The sequence below is a fragment of the Corapipo altera genome, unplaced genomic scaffold (genome assembly GCF_003945725.1).
Source record: "Corapipo altera isolate COAL_440 unplaced genomic scaffold, ASM394572v1 61305, whole genome shotgun sequence".
Classification (NCBI taxonomy): Eukaryota; Metazoa; Chordata; class Aves; order Passeriformes; family Pipridae; genus Corapipo; species Corapipo altera.
Window position 1 is genome coordinate 350,896 of NW_020884909.1, and position 21,636 is coordinate 372,531.

Sequence of the window (21,636 nt, forward strand, 5' to 3'; positions counted from 1 at the left end):
GGCAGAAAAAGTGTAACTCAGCATGTGGTTTGTCTCACACCGTTAAGATCACGTGGGAAACCTTTCTTTCCGAAAGGTGTTTCAGCTGGACTATAACATAGGTCTGGGTGGCATTACCTCTCATCGCGGCTGGGCTTTGCAAATGAAGATTTGGGGAGGGCTCTACCCACGTTTGTTGCAAGCACGTTGGTGGCTAAAAAGGCCAATATGAGACAGGCATGTCTGGTTGCAAAAGGCACAGCAGAAGGACTCCTTAGGTGGTAAATTCTGCAAGGCACGATTCTTTCTGTGTTGTCTTTTCTCCTCAAGGGTGATCCTGCGTGCGTTCTCAAAAGCATCAGCTGCGTTATAGATGGTGTGTCTCCAGGCCTCCCGATTGGAGGCCAGAGTAGACCAGTTATTATCAATATGGCCAAGGCTGAGATGTTGTTTCAGGGAGTCCTCGTATCTCCTCTCTGGGGCTCCTCTCTTGCGGCAGCCGGTGGCAAGTTCACCATAAAGCAAGATCTTAGGGAGGCAGTGGTCCTTCATCCTGGAGACATGTGTCCCTGGAGCCCGGTGGGCTGCAGGCAGAGGCATTACCTCTAATATACCATGAAATGTACACACAGACTTACGGCAGCATGTAAGTGGAGTTAAACAGCTACCTCTTGCAGCAACTGCATCAGCTTAGGAGCTGCGGCTGTAATTTTATCCTTTCTTTCAGCAATATTTTTCCCTCCCTCTACACTCTGCTGTGCCAATAAGCTATTTGTGTGGTCAGCAGGTTGAAGGAGGTGATTCTTCCCCTCCACTGTGCTCTTGTGAGACCCCACCTGGAGTACTGCAAACAGTTCTGGTGTCCCCAACATAGGAAGGACATGGAACTGTTGGAGCAAGTCCACAGAAGGGCCACGAAGTTGATAACAGGACTGGAGCACCTCCGGTATGAAGACAGGCTGAGGAAGCTGGGACTGTTCATCAGGAACAGTACTGATAGGACAAGGAGCAATGGGTACGAAGTGAAAACCAGGAAAATCAGGTTAGATATTTTCTTTACTGTGAGGGCAGGGAGACACTGGAACAGGCTGCAGAGCCTCTCTCACTGGAGACATCCAAGAACCATCCGCTCGCAACCCCTCGCCACGTGCTCTGGGACGACCCTCCTCGAGCAGGGAGGTTGGACCACACGGCCCAGAGCGGTCCTTTCCAACCTGACCCACTCTGTGACTCCGTGCTTTAAGCTTCCCAATGCTGGGGAAAAAACACACATACAAAAAAAAAAACCAAAACCCCCGAGAGGGGAAGACCCGGTGTTTTCACTGACGTGCTCCGCAGGCTCGCACTCCTCTCCGGGGCGCGGGCGGGGCCGCAGCAGCGCCCGCAGCAGCTCCCAGCGGAGCGCGGCTCCCCGGGCAGGGCGGGCCCGCACGGGCCGGGCCGCGGCCGGGTAGGCACAGACCCCGCCCGCCGCCGCCGCTCTGGGCGCTGATTGGCTCGCGTTCCGCCAGCCCCGCCGCCGCTCTGGGCGCTGATTGGCCACGGCGGGCAGCGCTGGCCGCTCATTGGCGCGGCCGCTCCTCCGCCCGCGCGCTGCCCGGCGTAGGCGCGGTGCGGAGCCGCAGCGCGCGCCCGCCCCCATGGCCGACATGGAGCTCTTCGGTGCCCAGCAGCCGCAGCAGCCGCCGGCCGGCAACGGGGCGCCCGACGGCGCCGAGGAGGATCCTGCCGCCGCTTTCCTCGCGCAGCAGGAGACCGAGATGGCGGGCATCGAGAACGACGAGGGCTACGGCATCCTGGAGAACGGCGAGGTGCCCGAAGCGCTGCAGGGTTCCGAGGGCCTCGGCGACGGTACGGCCTGAGGGGGCGGCGCGGGGGACGGGGGCGAGGGGTCCCGGCTCCCCTTCTCCCTCGGGGGCGCCGTGTCCGGGCGGGGGCGGTGCCGGCGGGACCCTCGCCCCGGCTCCTGCCCCGAACAGGTCTCGGCTGCCCAAAGGTGGCCCCGGGAGGGTCAGGGCCGTCCCGAGTGTGCTGTGCCACAAGGTGAGCGGCCTCCCTACTCCCTCGGCTGCAGTTTGTCTTGGAGATGCCCGAGGTGTATCCCGATGAGAACGGCGCTGATCTCTAATCCAGGAGCCTGCCTGAAGGGAAGGGCCGCTGAAAGCAGAATAAATCTGCCCCTTGGGTTTCTTGTCTTCAGCGGGATTTATCTTAGTCTTAAAGTATGAGAGCAGTTAAGCTAATGTTTAATTTTAGTAAACCTTTAGCCTTTGTTCCTTGGTAACCTTTGTACTGAATGTGACAAACCTGACACTGCAGAACCCTCGTTCAGAGGAGGGAACTACGAATCAGCATGTTTCCAGTTAGTCTGATGGTAGCCAGAGCAGCCCTGAATAAACACTTATCATTATGAAAGGTTTTAACTGGAGTCTGACTGGAAAGGAGTTGATCTTCCAGCACTCTCGGAAGACCTTGCTTCTGCTTATCACTAGGTCCACAGGAACATATTTGTTCTCATATGACATTCCTTTCCCATGGCGGAAGGATGCCACTCTGATTCTTCAAAATAAGTTGAATAACTTTGCTCTCCAGTTCCCTGTCAGAACATCTGTAGAATGAAGTCTTCATTTTGCAACCTGATTTCTGAAATTAACAGTGTATATCTTACGTATGAGGATGCAGGTTTATAGTATCTCTTGGAATAAAGGTTAATTAGATAAACTGAGTAATGGAGACCTGCTGCTTCCAGTGCTTATTTAGTGGTAGCACTGCCCTTAAGACCAGCTCATTCCTGAAGTCCAAAACATATGGCTTACATACTTCCTGTGAAAAAGGGTGTTTACCAGGGAGTAACTTGCTCCAGCACTAGAACATGAGGATAATTGTTATCAGACCACCATCCTGTTTTGGTATCAAACATAATTTGACTTCCGTTATTCTGTGTGTAGTGCAGAAACAGACACAGTGGACACTTTGCTTCTTACTTTCAAAAGCCTTAGACAAACACTGTGCCTAACATTGGCTTTATGTTCCAAACAGTCTATGGAACATTAAAGTAGCTGTTGGGGAACCAATTTCTTTGAAGAAGTTTCTGTTATTGGTCTTTCTCACAAGGTGCTAGAACCAGCAAGAGGCATTCCTGCTCGACATGCATTCAGTGTGACTGTTGCAGAGTATTTCCTTGTGAAAAAGTCAATCTGTTAAATGCTTCTAGATTGAATTGATATCTAAAAGTGGTTCTTAAGCTGCTTTTCAAGAGATTTTTTTGTCAAGTCACGTCAACTGATTTGTCATGAAATGCAGAAGTGTTATTGGAGAGCTTTCTCTAGAAAGAGGTTCATAAAATAATAAATATGATAATATGGTCTCAGGATCTGGGAAGTGTATGTGTGAGCTTTGTGTCATCTTTCCTTATATGCACTGTGATTGCATTTGAGCTTTGGCCCATTAAATAGGGATAGGAGATGGTGCTTGTGGACTTTTGATGGTCTTGTTTTTTAACAGAACATTGATTTGTTGACTGTCAGAGCCTCTACTCTCTCCCTCCGTGTTAAAAGGCGCAGACTGCAGCCATGCAAAATGTCCTGGTTCAGTCGTGGTGACAAATGATCTGTTGCCATTTGTGTTAGAGATTTCCTATCATCTGACCAGTACCTTAATAAATATCAGGAATTCGTAGTCTCTAGTGCATGTTAGCTTATTAAGCTGTTTTGTAATTAAATAGGTGAATGCAAATTTCTTCTTGAAACAATACTAATTCTTATGTCAATGCTTAAGCGTCGTGATCAGGGATTTGTGGATTTACTTTTTTTAACTGTAACCTTTTTTGAACTCCTTGGTCACAGGTCAGTTGGATAAGTTTTCTTTCTAAATACTGGGCCAAAAGTAACAAATAACTTGGGCAGCTCTCAACTGAAGTTTGAAGATCTTAACTTCAAAATATTGTGACAAGCAATCACCAGCTTCTTGACATACTCTTTTAAGAATCATAGTGTCTCGTCAACAGACAGGTTTTAATTTGAAGCCTCTTAATAAATGGTTAGATAAATACATGGACAGGAGCTTCATGGACTGTTAATATCAGTATTGGGAATTCTGTTAATTGTTGTAATGGTGGATACTGGGTGAGTATGGGGGGAATGGCAGAGCGTTGCCAGGCTCGTGTGTCTCACACAGCATCACTTCATGTTGCCTTGGTCAGGGGTGGAAGAGTGGCCTGATCCAGTAGGCCATTCATTATGTAGAGAGCTGTCCTGTTCAAGCTTCCTGGACATGTGAAAAACTGATTTCCCGTGAAAGATGAAGCATAACCACTGCTTCAGAAAGCAGGAAGTGCTGTATGAATCAAATAATACAGTGCTGTTGCCTAGTTATTAGTAACTTGATGTCTCATGAGATTTCAGTGATAAATCGATGTTTACATATATTTACAGTCAAATTCTTAATTTCTCTCCAGTCTGACAATACTAGGTCTTCAGGTTTTATCAGTTCACTTACTATGTTCTCTGAGCAGGAGAGAGTGAGTTCAAGTGGAAGTGTGTGGCTTCTAGGTCCTGTATGTCGATATAAAAACCTTGTGACAGTTTATTGAGTAGCTTCCTATGGAAAATTTCATTCAAAGACAAGCAGTTATATATGTTAACAATTATGCAAACACACACAAGTTTAATGTAGGCTGAGTAGTCTCATTGCCTTCACATTTTTAAACAACTCTGTTAATTTTATATGAACTTGACTGAATGACATTTCTCCGTCTACTGAAGACATTCACGAGGCTCTAGCAATTAAGAAACTTAATTGTGTTTTGTGTTTGTCAAGAAACTGCATATAATAGCATTTCAGGAAGTGAATATCAATTTAATTGAAAATTATTTGGCAAAGAATTTATTCCTCCTGTCTCTGTAATTAGCACCACAGACAAAACGAGTTACTTGTCTGTGACTATTGATATTTTTTCTTAATCTTTTGAACAGCCATTTTTCTAGGTTTTGCTGTGCAATCACCATCTGATACTTCGGAGCACCATAAGGCAGCACCAAGAAACGTGTAATGGAGGAATGGTATCTGTTTAAGTTGTATTAGTGATGCTGCATTATTTATTATGAAACTCAGGGCAGAAAAACCCAACTTTTGGTTTGCAAGGGAATACTACATCTACTGGGAGATTACAGAAGCTGTTATGGCACAGTGTTATTGCAGGTGTGGTTTAGTGCTTGTTTATTGATTATTGAGGGAACTCTAATGGGTTTTGATATGACAGCAGGTTAGAACTAAAACACAGGAAAGAAGCACTCTTCCTAAGCTGCTTAGCTTTATTTTGCACATAGGCACGTGGGTGAGTTATGCATAGAAAAACTGTTTCTTCCCCAGGTTCTTGTGTAACTATCTAAACAAAAACTTTGTAGAAAGGTCTACTTTCTTATTGTCTTACAGTTGAGAGGTAGGTAAAGGGGAAGCATGACTGTGTCTAGAAGAAAAAGGATGGGAAAGTAGAGCTTGAGTGGTGATGTTACTTAACCTTATGTCAGAATATATTACACTTGGTTATGTTCTTCTGTTGCTTTAACTACAGCTACTAGTTCACTGAAGGTAGCAATGAAGAAGTAGAATACTTACTGTTTAAAAGAGATGCTGAAGGTAACTCATTAAAAGTACTTTCATTTTAAAAGAGCACAAGAAAAGTGTTTCAGTTGTCTGCAAATCCCTGCCTCTGCCTCTTCTGATAACAGTCCTCATGCATTGACAGTAAGACTTCAGAGAGGTGGGTGAACAAGGTTAAGCAAACTTCCTTTTAGCCTAGTGGTACTGAATGGTATTAATGCATGTGGAAGCCTTCACAGTAGTTGATCCTCATTGTGAAAAGCCTCTGAGGCCATAAATTGACTTCTAGGACTGAAGTGACAAAATGGTGGTTGTATTTATCTTCAAACTACCCGACCCTTTCTTTTGTAACCTGTAGTAAATGTGGAAGGCCCTGGTGCTAGCTTTGTGTTTCTGGCAAGCTTGAGTGTTTTGTCTGTCCTGTGAATCCAAGGTAGCTGGTATGACTTATCCTCTCCAAACCCTTCCAGACTCTAAACAATGTCTGGGTTGCTGTGTGAAAGTTCGCTGTTATCCTGTTGTCAGCACGTGTTGCAGAACTGTAGGTGTTTGGACATGTTCATTGGGACAGTGTCCTTAGAAATAAAAGTTCAGAAGCAAGCAACAAGGAATATTGATCATTTCTTAGAAAGGGATAGTTCTAAATGTGGATTGTTAACTTCAGGAGCTTCAAGGTGCAGTACTGTGATAGAATTGAATGAACTCTGAAGCCAGTAGAGGGGTCTCGTTGTTCAGGGCCGATGAAAACATTATGATGGCAGTACCAGTATTCAGAGTTTTTCTGCAGGAAGTCAGTTATGAAATTGCACAAAAATATCTGATACACAACTGGCATTAGTTATTCATATGAAGGCTGGCAAACAGATAGCTTTTTCTAGACTTCATACTTAATTATACAAGCACTGAGACTGGAGAGCCGAAATGAAGGGATGTTTGACTATTAGTCTCATTCCAATTACCATACTTGTATTGCCATATGACAGCATACTGGTACAGTTCCATTTCCTCTTCTGCTTGCAGTATGCTCAGTCAGCATGCTGATTCTGCATGTTACAAGTTCTAGGGAGCTCAAAACAGATGGGAAGTTTGTTATAATACTTTTGGTGCCTCTGACCTGGTTGCCCTCTGGAGACAGCTCAGTGCCAGTTAGTGGCTGTTCCTGTGCAGAAGAAAAATGACCTTAAGACAAACTGTCTGTTTCATCTGAGCTGCAGTCCTTGGCAATGATGTTGTTCCTTTTACCTCAGTCTACCAGCCTGAGTAGTGAAGACCATGAGTGTCTGTTGGCGTGACAAGAAAACTTCATTATATTACCACTGTTCCTGGAAGCATCTTCAAAACTTAAAAGCCCTCTTACCTAGCTGGTGATTTTTGTCTTCAAAAAGGCTCCTGTACCTTGCAGAGGAGTAGCAATCAGACAAAGTAGCGACCATGTTTGAGATACAGGATACTAGTTATAAAATACTAGGTTCTCTGAAAAATAACTGAAAAGCTAATTTTTGTTAACTTGAGTGTTTTTCTACAGAAGTTGGTAACTATGTATCTTCCAACTTAACTGCCATTCTTGAACTGATGAGTTTACAGTCCTCTACCTAGCACAGTTAATGATTGCTATTCATGGCTCAGGGATAAAGACTTAAAATACTTACCTACTTCCCTGGTAAGGGAGTATAAAGAGCTTCTTGTGTGCCATTAACACTGGTAGCATGAAACTGGTACACCCCTAGCCATAAAGAAATAAAAGATACAGCAGCATAATGCTCTTAGTTTTACGTGGGTCAGCTATCTGTTTTTAAGAAGATGGTGCAAAATAACTTAATATTTCTGCTTACTGTAGTGTGGGCTTGGTACAGTCACTTCTTTCACTGAAGGGTGTATTAAGATGGTGGAAACAATTCTGTGTGATAAGCTTATCCATGGTGGCATTACGGGTGAGAGATACTTGGTGTATCATGCAGGCAGATGTTATGTGATGCTGCTCCAGAGAGATGCCCCGCTGAGATTTAGCAGTTCTTGAAAATCTTGGTGTATTTTGCGTAGTCCAGAGATTTAAATAGTTTCACAAACTTAGAAGTTTCTCTCACAACTGACATGTGTTCCCTATGTCTCTGTTTTAATAAGGTGAAATTTTAAGGTTCTGTAGCTTATCAGTTCCTGAGGATCAATTGCCAGTGTCACTTCAGGGATAATAATGCTGCAGCTGAAGTAGGAAGCTACCAAGCACGTCATCACAGATGGTAGCAGAGAGGTGGCTGCTAGGAATGTTAGCTATATCTTTTGAGCTGATTAGGATGTAACCAGACTAGGATAAGAATTACTGAGTGTTGGCTGCCAGATTATCAGTCTTCCAAGTAGACACTGAAACAGTGACAGTCATCCATTTTAATTTTGGAACAGTTGTACAGCAGTCAGCTTCTAAGACTGGGAGGAGAAAGTGGGAGTATCTTTGGAATGCTGAAGCAGCTTCTCGGCAGTATCAGCTCTACTGTTTATACAGTTTGAAGTAGGATCTTATGGTGAAGAAATTCCCTCATATTACTGGTTCTGCAAAATAATGACCTGCCTGTTTTTTTCATGCCTGTCCAGAAAAGTGCAGGGAAAAATAAGTGTCCTGTAGGGTATCAAGGAACACTCATTTTCACAGCTCTCACATTAGATACTTTAGTAAAGCTTTTCATACAAGTTACTGAAATCAGTAAATCTGGCTGTTCTGTCTTTTCTCAAATGACTAAACAAGTCACCTCTTTGCAGATGCTGTTGATGGAGTGGTTAACGGGGATGTCTCTCAGGTAAGACAGAAATATTCTGTACTGAGAATGTACTGTTCTACTCTGAGAACTTTGCCTTAATATAGACTAACACTTCCCGTTTATTATCTCTAATGTACTTTTGTCTCATCTCTGAAAAGGAACTTCTAGTAGCTCATCTCATAAAGTTGTCAATGCTCTTAATATGCCCCTGTTCTGAACTTGGACTGCTGCTTTAAGTTGCCTCTATTTTGAATTGTGGCTTAGTAGTACATAAGCACTGTAAAGCAGGCTGACAGGCTGTGTGATATGGCTTCACATTGATTTGCCACTGATAAGCTAAAAGCATGCTCTGATTACCTAGTTTAAGGCAGAGTTTTCAGATTTGCTTGCTCTTTAAAGATAATTCATGCATCCTGGTTGCCTTATTGAGATTGGTCTTACAAGGAGCTGACTGAAAACATTACTTATTTCTTAGTGACACAGAGTTGCATGAAATTAAGCTGGTGGCTAAATAGCTCAATCAGAATATGAAAGCATGTTGGACAACCATGGTAATGACAACAGGAGGAGATACCTGCTTTATTAGTGTCAGGGATGAATGAGGCATGCTAAGGCAATCACTGTGTTGTAACTGAATTTCACACCAGTTTGTCCAAGGCATTGTCATTGCCTGGTGTCACAGTTGGCTGGTTAGCCCTGATTAAATGAATGCTTGGGGAGGAAGCAACATATGAGCTACTTACTTCTCCTTAGAATTTTAAGTGAATGCGGAGCTCTGTGGAAACACAAACCACTTTCACTGCTGCTAATATTTCTATATCCTCAGCATTGCTGTGAGATTGATGGGAAAATTGTATTTTATTGGCCCTTTGTGCTTCCTTATACAACAGAGGGTAGATGAAATACCTTGATTTTGTGTTTGAAATTCTAAGAGACCAGTTGCTTTGGTTGATAGAGCTTCCTCTTTATGAGGAAAAATGGACTGAATGGTCTATATATAACTTTTGTTTTAGCTATTAGTTGGCTTTGCAGCTGGCCAGTGTATTTTGCTTTGGATGGAATATGAAGCCTGGTGGTGTTGCACCAGGCTAACTCCTTCTCTTTGCATTATTCCTTCCTTGAGGACTACAGGAGGTCCAAAGAGGGGCAAGGCACAGCCAAATAAATCTGTTGTTAACTGCAGTCAATCTGGTACTTTGAGGAGAGGGGTTTCTTAGCTCTGTTAAGGGCTAAGAAAGGATGAAGCAATAGAAATTGTTAAACTTGGAGTATCCTCTATAGCAAATAGCACAATATTGATTAGCTTTGTGAATTCGGTGTATTAATGATAGCACTATTCATTGCATTCTCAGACAACTGCAAGAGAAGTGTAGGGAACAGAACAAAGGTCTCTATGTAACCTTTGTCGACCTCACCAAGGCTTTCGATACTGTGATCAGAAAAGGTCTGTGGCAGATTTTGGAACGTTTAGGATGTCCCCCCAAGTTCCTTAAAGTGATCATCTCACTCCATGAGGATCAACACGGCCAAGTCAGATATGGCAATGCACTTTCTGAGCCCTTTCTAATAACCAATGGTGTGAAACAAGGTTGCGTTCTCGCTCCTACCCTATTCACAATCTTTTCCAGCATGATGCTCCAAAGGGCCACGGCAGCCCTTGATGATCAGGACGGTATCTACATTCAATACCGTACTGATGGAAGCCTATTCAACCTAAGGCGACTGAAGGCCCATACCAAGACCTTAAACCATCTTGTCCAGGAGCTGCTTTATGCTGATGACGCCGCCCTTGTTGCCCACACAGAAGCAGCTCTGCAGCGTTTAACATCCTGCTTTGCAGACGCTGATGAGCTCTTTGGGCTGGAAGTCAGTTTAGAGAAAACAGAAGTTCTCTATCAACCTGCACCTCAGGAAGTCTTCCATCATCCCCATATCACCATTGGCCAATCAGAGCTCAAATCAGTCCAGCAGTTTCATTGCCCAGGTAGCCTCATCTCCTCGGATGGTAAGATTGATGGGGAGGTAGACAACAGGTTAGCAAAGGCATATAGTGCCTTGGGAAAACTCCATAAAAGAGTTTGGCGTAATAAACACTTGAAGAAAAGCACCAAGATCAGTGTTTACAGAGCCATAGTGCTGTCTACTCTCTTGTGTGGTTCTGAATCATGGTTCATCTACCGCCACCACCTGCAACTCCTCAAACACTTCCATCAACGCTGTCTCTGTACAATCCTTAACATCCACTGGTCAGATTTTGTGACCAAAACATCTGTTCTAGAACAAGCAGCAGTCACAAGTATTGAGGCCATGTTCATGAGAACACAGCTGTGCTGGGCAGGGCACGTCTCAAGGATGAAGGACCAACCACCGCCTCCCTAAGATCTTGCTTTATGGTGAACTTGCCACCGGCTGCCGCAAGAGAGGAGCCCCGAAGAGGAGATACAAGGACTCCCTGAAACAACATCTCAGCCTTGGCCATATTGATCAACAGAACTGGTCTACTCTGGCCTCCAATCAGGAGGCCTGGAGACACACCATCTATAATGCAGCTATCTCCTTTGAGAACACACACAGGATCACCCTTGAGGAGAAAAGACAACGCAGAAAGAATTGTGTCTTGCAGAATATACCATCTAAGGAGTCTTTCTGCTGTGCCTTTTGCAACCAGACGTGTCTATCTCATACTGGCCTCATTAGCCACCAACGTGCCTGTAACAAATGTGGATAGAGCCTTCCTAAATCTTCGTTGGCGAAACCCAGCCATGATTCATTGCAAGTCTTTGAGCTATTATATAGGAAAAAGTATGCTAGTACTCAACCTGTTTTGATGCTTAAATATTGAAATGCCTCTAGTGTTATAAGCTGCACGCAGCAATCCAAATTTTGTAATGTATCAGCTGGGTTTACAAATGTCTCTGATGTAGACAAGTAAGTTGCAGAGAATGTTTTAAACTCCTATGCACAAAATAATAAAAAAAATTACTTTCACAGTAAAAATTTAAGGTGAAATGAACTTGGATAATATCTAGGCTTACAAATGTATAGTAAGGCGCTAGGCATTGTCTTCTGTGTTCTTCAGGCTTGGTGCTCTGCCACTAAGTACATGTGGTGCTTGTCTTGCCAGTCATCCTGAATTTTTGTTTGATTTCTAGAGACAGTCCTGTATTAATTTCCTTCAGTCGTGATGTAATTTCTGGCAAGATGTTTTTCCTATTAATAGTGGAAGTGTGTTATAACATCAGATGAATGGGCTCAGTTCAAACAGAGACTAATTTTGCGTAGCTTCTAGGCAGTTATCTGAAATATTCGGTTGCCATGTATAAATGACTGTACTGTTCCTTTTCTCTGAGGAGACTAATGGTCCTACAAACTGCTATGCTGCCATATCCCAAGCAGATCGACTGCAGTCAGAACCAGAAAGTATTCGTAAGTGGAGAGAGGAGCAAAAGGAACGCCTGGAGCAACTTGGTAAGGAAGGTATTTGTGAGTAACTTAGTGTCAGCTGCTCTCAGGCCGAGAGAGTTGGGGTTGTTCACCTTGGAGAAGAGAAGGCTCTGGGGAGAACTTAAAGCAGCCTTCCAGTACCTAAAGTGGACCGATAGGAGAGCGGGAGAGGGACTTTTTACAAGGGACTTTTTACCATTTTATAATGGCTTTAAACTGAAAGAGGATAGGTTTGGATTAGCTATTAGGAAGAAATCCTTTACTGTGAGAGTGGTGAGGCACCGGCACAGGTTGCCCAGAGAAGCTGTGGATGCCCCATCCCAGGTTGAAAGGGACTTCGAGCAGTCTGGTCTAGTGGAAGGAAGGACTTAGAACTAGATGATCTTTAAGGCCTCTTCCAACCCAAGCCATTCTGTGATTCTTAAGCAGTGGATTTCTCAGCCATGGCTCTGCCTCTTCCAAGTCTTAACATGCTTCTTGAGTTTGAGCAGCAAGTCTGGATGAGTGTTCCAGCAAGCAGACTTAATACTGGTGTGGAAGTCAGCAAGCAAGTGGCTCTCTGAACCTGTACTTACAGATAAGCTGACAGAAAATGAACAGCTTTTGTAAGTAAAACAAGATAGTAATAATAATAAATAAATACTGCAGTCCTCAGTACTTTTTTCCAAAGTATAAAGATTGCTTATTTTGTAATTGCTGAGGCCATCTGTTGCCACATAGATCTTAATCTAATAGCTAAATTAAGACAGTAGCGGATTATTAACTAAACTAAATGCAGTGATACCTACCCATGCTAAGAGCCTATAAACTGGTATGCTTTTCACTTGCATTGTGAAAGAGCCTTTGCTTGAAATTGTTAGGATAGAAACTTCTGTAAAATGTGGTTCTGGACAGAGCTGACCTTGATTCTCTTTTGGGCTAGTTACAGCAGATGAGCTTGTCTTGAACTGTAGGTTGTTGTAAAAGTATGCTGAGTGCCAGATTCCCTCACTTTGTCTAAAGTGACAAAGTTTGATGAGGTTTGTTCTCATACTGGCATAGCAAGGTTTGAGCAGTTTGCAGAGCAATAGACTTACTGAGTCTGAACTAGTCTACAAATACAACACTATCCTGAACTGAAGTGGACTGTCCCAGTTATGCAGCACAGGAATTCTGTTTAGCTAATCCTTTGAATGCTCATAGTATTTAGAATTCTCATAGCATAAATCAGGAAATCTCCTTACCTTTATCTGAGTAGATGAAGCAACTGTCTGGAGTGCATCCTGAGCCATCATTTGAAATGTTAATAATTTATGTCTGGAACAAACATGACTGACAAATCAATTCTTAAATCTTCAGATGCAAACTCACGAAAGCAGGAAGCAGAATGGAAAGAGAAAGCAATAAAGGAGTTGGAAGAGTGGTATGCAAGGCAAGATGAAAAGCTTGAGAAAACAAAAGCCAGTAACAGGTAAAGTTTGTCCAGCCATTGGAAGAGTTACAGTACTGGAGATGAAAATAACTGGGGAGGGAGGTTAGAATACTTCTGGTATGTCCTAAGGCATTAGTCCTCCGGATCACTAAAATAAACACTCCTACTAACTATAGTTTTAAGTTTTTTTAAGGAATCTAGATTAAATGTCCAAGAATAGCAAGAGGAAGCGTTAAGAATGATCCGGAATCACTGAAGATTCCTTAAGACACAAAGTTTGAACATGGCCAGAAAATGTTTTTTCTATCCACTTGTTGACATGCTCCTGGCTGCACAGGCCTTCAGTGATTTTAGCATTTATCTACCCCGAGACCAGCATTCTTATTGCCATCTGTAGAACACGTAGAAATGGAGTTCTAGTTAGACATTGCTACAAATTATTTATATGTTAAAACCTTTTGCCGCTCCTTTTGGAAGTGTTTCAGAAATACTGTGAGTCAGTTCTACTAGTGAAAAACTAAATGCTGACTGTGTCTGTGGTGGTTTGAATTGTCTAATTATGGGCCCTGTGGCAGAAACTAATGACTTGGCTGCTGGTCCAGTAAGCTCTTACACTTTCTGAGGTTCCCTGTGGAATTTTGACTTCAAGCCTACGTAAAGCTAAATGTGATAGTACCGATGTAACACCACTTAGATTTCTACTTCATTCTGTCCAGGTAGTCATCAGGACTGCTGTATACTTTGGGAACTCACAGACTTCAAGATGAACTGCTGTTTTGTTTGGTTGGTTGGAGTTTTTTTTTGAAACACCATTTTTCTTTGAAAATGGCCATCAAGGATGTCTTTAGTAAGTGGAGTCCTAGGTAGACTACTCTTCTTTCTAAAGGAAGAAAGGAGGCTTACACTGCCTACAGAATTATGGCTTTGCCACTTCCATTCACTGAGGAATCCACTATCTTTTTGTTGGGCCAAGAAAGGGAAACAGGTTTGGTACTTTTTATGTGGTGAGCAGAGCTCATGATACCCCCACAGCTTTATTATGGCCAATGTTTGAGTGCAGGATATGGATTCTGGAGCAGGGCCCATTAAACAAGTGTTGTGCTGGAGTCTTTGGCGTTCTCATGAGCCTGGTGAGATCTCTTGCCTGATGGTAGTTTCTGTTCACTGGAAGTAGTCTAATGCTAACATTGGAGCTCTAGTCCTCAACTAGCTGGTCCACACTTCTAGGATGTAGCAAAACTTTTGTGTTGCCCCTCTGATCAATGGCTTAATTAATATATTCCATGTGATAACTGCTTTCCTGTTACAGTAAGTCTAGGTGATGCAAGGTTAATGTGCTTGTTAAAACTGCCTTCAGCTGTGTTCTGTACTTCTCATCCTTATTTCTTTTCTCCTGCCTGCTTGCCTGCCTGTTGGACTACTTGCTACCTAGGGTGGCAGATGAAGCTTTCTACAAACAACCCTTCGCTGACGTGATTGGTTATGTGTATGTTGCTTAACTACTAATTCTCTTTGCTAGTCAACGAGATACTGAGGAGGATCAGAAGTAGTGCTGAGTGTCTTAAGGTGAATTCTGAATATATCAGGGCAGTACAATCTCATATAAGTAAATAGCCTTTACTTTTTGGACCGACTCTGATCTGCAGTATTAAGTGCAGTTTTCTTGTATGCGCTGCACAAAGTAGCGCTTTCAGATTAAGTCTTGTAGTGTACATACCACTGGAATTTTGGTAATGACATAGGGGTTTACAGTTGGTTCCAGGCCAGTGAACACTGCTTAGCAAGATGCTTTGCTGGGTATGTGGGTTAGGGACTAGAGTTTCACATGGATGCTGTATTTAGTCCTTCCACAGAAAAGCAGTGTTTAAGTCTGTAATAGGCATTTGCCTACATAATCAGAAAAATACTCAAGCAGTGCTTGCACATAAAGCTCTGTAAGCCAAGAAAGGTAGAAAGGAATCACCTGACGTAAATCAGGATAGAAGAGGTTTGTGCATGTAGAAATAGGGGGGACTGTTAAGAGAACAGATGAAAAGTACAAGAAGGTGGTACTGGAAAATCAGCAAAAGCTGCTGGGAAGACATTTAGGAGCAGCTCTGTGTAGATGTTTTGCCAGCCTAATGGGTCAATAAGAACACAGCCATGACTTTCAAGCCCCAGTGAGTATGCTTGTTTCCAAGGGGTAGAAGGAATGCAGTGGTCATTGGCTTGTTCATGTATTTTAATTTCTTCCTTTAATTTGTAGACTTGAATTAAAAGATGGACGTCACAGATTGTAAGGTGACACCTTTAGAAGGTGTACTGGTGAGCCGTGTTGTGGCTTTGACTGGATTAATATTGAAGGTTCAGTGTGGAATTCATTAGCTAACTGTAGGTGGATGTAAACCAAGACTTGTGAAATGATGGACTTACAGGTGGTGTTTAACTTTTCTGAAGTCTCCTGGAGTTGATTTTGTTAAAATTTTTTTTGCAGTAAAACCCTTATTTTCATATGTCCAATGCAAATGTGCAGTGTAATGCTGCATAATAAAACTGGCTGCCTGTTTCCTGAATGTAGGCTAAGCTACTAGTGCATGTTCAGCCAGCTAATCATCTGCATTAAACTCATTCTCATTTTCTATATCTGACTTAAACTTTCTCTCCTTGTTTCTTTTCTTCTCTTCACCTTTAAGCACAAACATAAATCATCCTTGCTACAGCCTAGAACAGTTAAGTAAAAAAATCTTCACTGCCCCTTAAAAGTGTCATGTCACATAAAGTAGCAGTGTTGTAGTGATCCTTGTCTTCAGTGGTGTCTGTAACCTTATCATCCCTGTGAATAGTGCTGAACCCTCATGGGAAAGTCATTTTCACTGCTTTCTCTGTACTGCTTGTTGGAGTAGATGGATTTGGTTTGACCTCTTGATGCTTATTGCTCTTGCACTCAGGCAGCTACCAGGGCCCCACAGTTCACGTAAACTAGATGCTGGAGTGTTATCCCTGTGTTGAAGCAATGCTATTGGCAGCACAGAAATGCTAAAATAATACAACTGGAAGCCACTGGCACTAACCTGTACGTAATATACAAAGCCTCCTTAGAGTGTCCGTAGGGTGAGAGCAATGGAAACATATTTATTCTGTGAGCTGACCTCAAACGAGTCATCTCCTCTGCCAAAATACAGCATAGTCTATAGCACTCACAAGCATGGGATTCATAACAAAATTCTTATGATTCGTGCTGCTTCACTGCAGCATTGGGAATCATCAGCAGATAGTTTTATGATGGCCTGTAGGCCTTGGGGCTGATTTAAATCCTCAAATGGAATCTGTTTTAAGATATGCTCGCAGGCAGTTGTAAATTTCCAGTTGGCAAATGTCCAATATAAGCCATCAAGTGGCAGGGTCTTAACTAGTTAAGACCTGGGCATTTTACCATAAATAAAATGCCTACATAGAAGTACCTTACTTCCTGGCAGTTTGTGTGGTGACTCCTTAGGCAAAGACTCAATGACTGTTCTTAAAACCAAACACCTGTATTCCAACATTTTACACAGCAAACCTCAGCACTGCTTGTGCATAGCATACTATTGCAATCTACTTTCATCTCCAGGATTGGGGCAGTGGGATCTTAAGTGGCCATAATGTCCACAAACAGCTGTCAGGTCACATTCTTATGAAAGAAACTGCATCCTGTAAGAGAGAAGGAGTGTCTTATATGCTGGGCATTAACACAAAGTGCATTGCATTGCTTTTAGGGCAGCTGAAGAAGCCTTTGTGAATGATGCAGAAGACGTTTTTCCGGGCACTGAGTGGGAACGTGTGGCTCAGCTCTGTGACTTTAATCCCAAGTCTAGTAAGCAGGCAAAAGATGTGTCCCGCATGCGTTCGGTCCTCATCTCACTCAAGCAGGCTCCGCTGGTTCGCTGAAGCAAAGCTCAATGGAAACACTACAAATGCAATATCTTAACCTTACTCAGAGAAGCTATGTTTGCAGTAATTTGATTAATTGTTTCAATGTGTTTTTTTGGACAACATCATGATGTATCTAGATCTGATCATTGTTTGATTGCATGTTCTTCCCAATGTTTCCTTTCTGTGTCTGAAATGGGAGAACCTCCAAAACTGTAGTCTCTGTGCTGTTGTGCACTGAGGTGTCACTTCCCACATTATTGATATTAAAGATCTGTTAAACAGCAAAATGTGTTGTTGACTTTTGGATGAATTAAGGTGGTGTCCTGCTCCCTTTTGACAGATGGTGTTTGAACTGGGTGTGAGCAAACATTTCTCATAATGCCTAGTGATTTCACCTTGTTGGTGACTAGTCCAGGCAGCAGTGCTCCTGGTCTCTGTGAGGCTGTCCTGCTTGTTTCATTAAGCTTTCTTAAAGCTCTTGAGGGCTTTAGTTTAAAAACTGCTCCCCTATCCAATTTATCATACTAGATAAAAGCTCTAGGAAACTGCAGCAGCAGGCTTGTTAAGGAGCTTATCTCTGTTCAGTGGAACTGAGGACACTGACTTCTGCAGGTAAGCAGTTCTGTGTAGTTTTCTGCTGTCACTCTGGCTGCCCATCTTAGACTCAATATACAGTACAGGGCACTGAGTAGTTCAAAGCTTTTGATATTCTACTGCATATTCTGTTCTGCTAAGTATTCAGTGCAAAAGATTAGTTGTGCAGAGGCTGCTTGGATGTTTTTGAACTGTGTCTTTGTCCTTACTAACTTTTGCAGAGACTTTCTCCCACCAGGGTGGTGAACTGGAGAGTTGGAGAGCAAGAGAAGGGAAGGCTTGCTCTTACTGCTGTTTGTCTGCGGGTTGGAGCTCTGTCTGCCAAGGTGGTTGAATCTGAAAAAAATATTCCAGAAAATCACCGTTCTGCTTCCTTGGTCACCCTGCATTCACAGGGACTCTGTTCCAGCCTTGCTCTGTTAAGGCTTACCTTAGTTGTCTCTCCTGTCAGAATAATTTGTTCAGTCTCATATATTATTCCACCATTTTTATCAAAGACACAGTATCTTAACTACTGTGTAGCATAATTGCTTTAATCCCTTTTACACACAAGCTGGAAGGTTGGACCTGGCAGCTTGAAAAGGGTTGCAGATGCAGACTGAAATGTACTGTCTTACTAGCAGCTGTCCCCACTTTGGGTGGGTAAGACAGAGAATAAATGGTTTCCAGTGGGGCTTCAGAAGTTAAGCTGTACCTTACTGTTGTTTGTAGTGACTGGAGCTACTTTCATCTTTGCAAGTGTATTCACACGCCGCTGATGAGTGGTGATGAGAATGGTAGTCTGGAACTACCTGCTGTAGTCTGCTGCTGACGACAGGTCTGGAAGCTTGATGATTCCATGGAATATATTAAAGCAGGAAGATATTTTCTGAACTGCACAAGGATATCCCAGGTGAGTCTAATAGGACTGAAACACAGAGCAAGTCCATTGCTAGCCTTGACTAATGCTGGCACCTTGGCTGAAAACTTCCTTTTTTCTGCTGACTCCAAGGCTCTAAAAACAACGGCTTTCAAAATGAATTGATAATCTAATAAAGAAAACTCCACTATGTGAAATTCAGAGTCTTAAAAGTGTTAATATGAATTTAGTAGGATTTGAAAAATGAATGTATTAGAGAGGTTTCTGCACACTTAATTATGGAATTTATTGATCATCACATTGCCCTGTCTTACAGGACATTTTTTCTAGCTATAGGCATGGCTTTGAGCTGCAATCCAAGAAAATAGGCAAAGACTCAAATTCAAGGCCAAAGCACTATTAGAGCAGTATTACAGCAATATTAAAGGAGTATTTTATAAGCTGGGTTTGCAGAGGCTAAGAAGGTCTTTGCAGTTTTTTTTATGTATTTCATCTAGCTGGAACACTTAAAAGGCAGCTCTGTGGGTTTGGGTTATTTCCTCTAGCTCTTGTGCTGAGATTTTGTAGATTACCTTTTCTTCCTTAATTTTACATTCAAGTATGCTAGCTCACTGTCTCCTTTATCAGTGCTGTTACAGAATCACAGGCTGGCTGTGGTTGGAAGGGACTTTTGGAAATCATCTGGTTCAACCCCTCTGCTCAAGCAGAACCACCTAGAGCCTGTTGCCCAGGACCATGTCCAGCCAGCTGCTGAAGAGCTCCAAGAAGCAAAACTCCATCATTTCTCTGGGCAACCTGTGCTAGTGCTTGGTCAGTCACCCTTATAGCAAAAAAGTATTTCCTGATGTTCAGGAGGAACTTGCATTTCAGTCTGTGCCTGTTGCCTTCTTGTCCTGTCACTGGGCACCACTGAAAAGAGCCTGATTCTGTGCTCTTTGCACCCTCCCTTCAGATATTTATATACACTGGTAAGATCCCCCTGAGCCTTCTTGTTTCCAGGCTGGACAGTCCCACCTCTCTCAGCCTTCCCTCACAGGAGAAATGCTCTAGTTGCTTTTTGTTGAACTCTTCAGTGTGTATGTCTCTCTTGGGGGAGCTCAGAACTACACTCGGCACTCCTGGGGTCTGGATGCTTTCTGTGTCTGAGAGTTATTTTGGATACTTAGACCTTGTCACAGTAAGCAGAATAATACTCAGGGTTTATTTGGGCAAATCAAAGCCTTGTCTGTTTTTCTGAACATTGACTTGTTTTCTTCAGAGGTCAGTCAGTATCTGTCACTTCGTTTTCTGACTTCATGTGACAATTCTGTGCTAACTCTGGCCTAACTGAGCATACTCATTCCTCTTTTTACTGGCTTTAGCTTCCCACTGTTGCTGTTTATCTCCATAGAAAATTGACTCAGTGTGAAAACTGGAAGAAAACCTGGACACTTCCAATCCTTCAAATCTGCAAAGATCTCATGCAGCATTGAGAGAGAAGCTGCATACTCCTGCTGAATAACATCCTGGTATAGAACTTGCTTTGTTTAGCTTGCGATCAGGTGGCAGCCAGCAGCTAGGCAGTCTGAAATTACAATGAGCATTTGTGAAGAAGGGGGATGGAGAGGTCATGGGTTCATTAGAAAGCAGGGAGCCTGAAAACAACAGCGCTGTGCATTCATCCTCTGAGCCTGTGGGACGTGGGTAATTTTTAAGTAGCCATAAAACAATGTGGTGTGGCTTGCCTGTTTCTTGGTGCTGTGTTTGTTTCTGAGCAGCTCAGTGAGAGGGAAACATATAGATTACTGGCTGGTATTTCAGAATGGACGAGTTGGGTGTCTGTTGTCTTTGCCAAAGAGTATTCCTTCAGTAGTAGCTGTCATGGGCAAGCTTGTTCCTCTGCAGAACAGTTGTTCTAATACAAACACAATTATCTGGAATGGTCCAAAGGGTGTACAGTCCAGGGGTTTAACACTTACTGCCTGTAACCTCTCCATGGCATTTGAAAGAGACACAGTGATCAGATTTCTCTGAATCAGAGTATAAATTGTGTCTGCATCTTACTCTCTGTGATGGGTTTTGGTGATACAAAATTGCCATTGCCTCTGCCTCAGTTGATAATACTTAAGAGTTTCTGACAATTTTGTTACAATTAAATGGAGGAAGGACAGTGTTTCAAGAACACCAGAAAAATGAGGCATTTGTTGATTCTGAGTGGCTGGATGACAGATCAAAGACTCAAAAATACTGAATAACTAAACTTGCTGGTCAGGAGACAAAAATATTCAAGCCTTCATGCTGTATGGGTTAGCTATATGGTTTGCAAACCATCAGCAATCATCTCTAGAAAGACAGCTGAACTGGCCTCCTCATGATTCTATGTCCTGGCTGGATGGGTTTCTGTGGTTAGGCAGAGCTTTGTGGACAAACAAGTTGTTTTCTACCAGCTGCAAGGACGAGGAGCAACGCAGGATAGGAACGAGTAGAGGTCTTATATTGGCTACATGAATTACATGTTACAACACTAAGAACTCCAGTTTTAATTCACTTTCCAACCTTTTGGCACTCTACTGCTGCTGCTTGCTTATATAATGCTGATTATAAACATCCATGTTCATGAGGGATCTTTTTCCCAAGCTGTTGATGTCATATGCAGTTCTGTTTAGAGGGCTGGACAGTGGCATTCCTGCTTAGGCTTCAGCAGTTAAAATACCACATGCACTTACCAGGGACACTGCAAAAACAGCCTCTACACAACAGGTTGTATAAGCAGATGCTGCCAGTGCAGATAATGAGAATGCACTGCTGCTTTACACTCTGAAACACTGACAATAGCTGGGGAAAGAGGGCTTTCACTCCCCCACTTTTTTTCCAGTATTGCATATAAAGTCTGGTTTGCCCTCACTGGAGCTCATGATCTTCATGATATGGGCTGCTCTAAGGGAGCTGCTCTAGGGCCAGCATCAGGTAAGCACAGTACTGGAGATGTTCTGTGAACATCTGATGTTTGCTCCCTCTGGGATTGGATACAGCTGGGAGGTAGTGTCCATGAAAACTCTGGACCACATTAAAGTACCTGAAGAGCAAGGAAGGTTTCTGAACAGGGAAGGAAGGAGAAACAAAATCAC

General features: G+C 43.0%; 1 protein-coding gene across 5 annotated transcripts; it reads left to right on the forward strand.

The window, feature by feature from the left end:
* The first annotated feature begins 1,586 nt into the window (after window positions 1-1,586).
* On the forward strand, window positions 1,587-17,363 carry CLTA (clathrin light chain A). Of its 5 annotated transcripts, none has more exons than XM_027653218.1 (7): window positions 1,587-1,830; window positions 8,332-8,369; window positions 11,681-11,798; window positions 13,113-13,224; window positions 14,618-14,671; window positions 15,858-15,893; window positions 16,920-17,363. In XM_027653218.1, the coding sequence occupies exons 1-7, from the start codon at window positions 1,620-1,622 to the stop codon at window positions 17,089-17,091; spliced, it is 741 nt and encodes a 246-aa protein (XP_027509019.1). In that variant the 5' UTR covers window positions 1,587-1,619; the 3' UTR covers window positions 17,092-17,363. The 5 variants fall into 5 exon arrangements, with proteins under 5 accessions (XP_027509019.1, XP_027509023.1, XP_027509024.1 ...); XM_027653219.1 differs by having other exon boundaries at window positions 1,594-1,830; window positions 11,684-11,798; XM_027653221.1 differs by lacking the exon at window positions 15,858-15,893 and having other exon boundaries at window positions 1,590-1,830.
* Window positions 17,364-21,636: the final 4,273 nt, after the last annotated feature.

Bases quoted from the DNA above. Each gene is read 5' to 3' on its own strand.
- CLTA (XM_027653218.1), top strand. From the start codon at position 1,620: ATGGCCGACATGGAGCTCTTCGGTGCCCAGCAGCCGCAGCAGCCGCCG. The intron at 11,799-13,112 runs GTAAGGAAGGTA...TTAAATCTTCAG, and splicing joins GGAACGCCTGGAGCAACTTG to ATGCAAACTCACGAAAGCAG. The intron at 15,894-16,919 runs GTTAAGTAAAAA...CATTGCTTTTAG, and splicing joins CCTTGCTACAGCCTAGAACA to GGCAGCTGAAGAAGCCTTTG.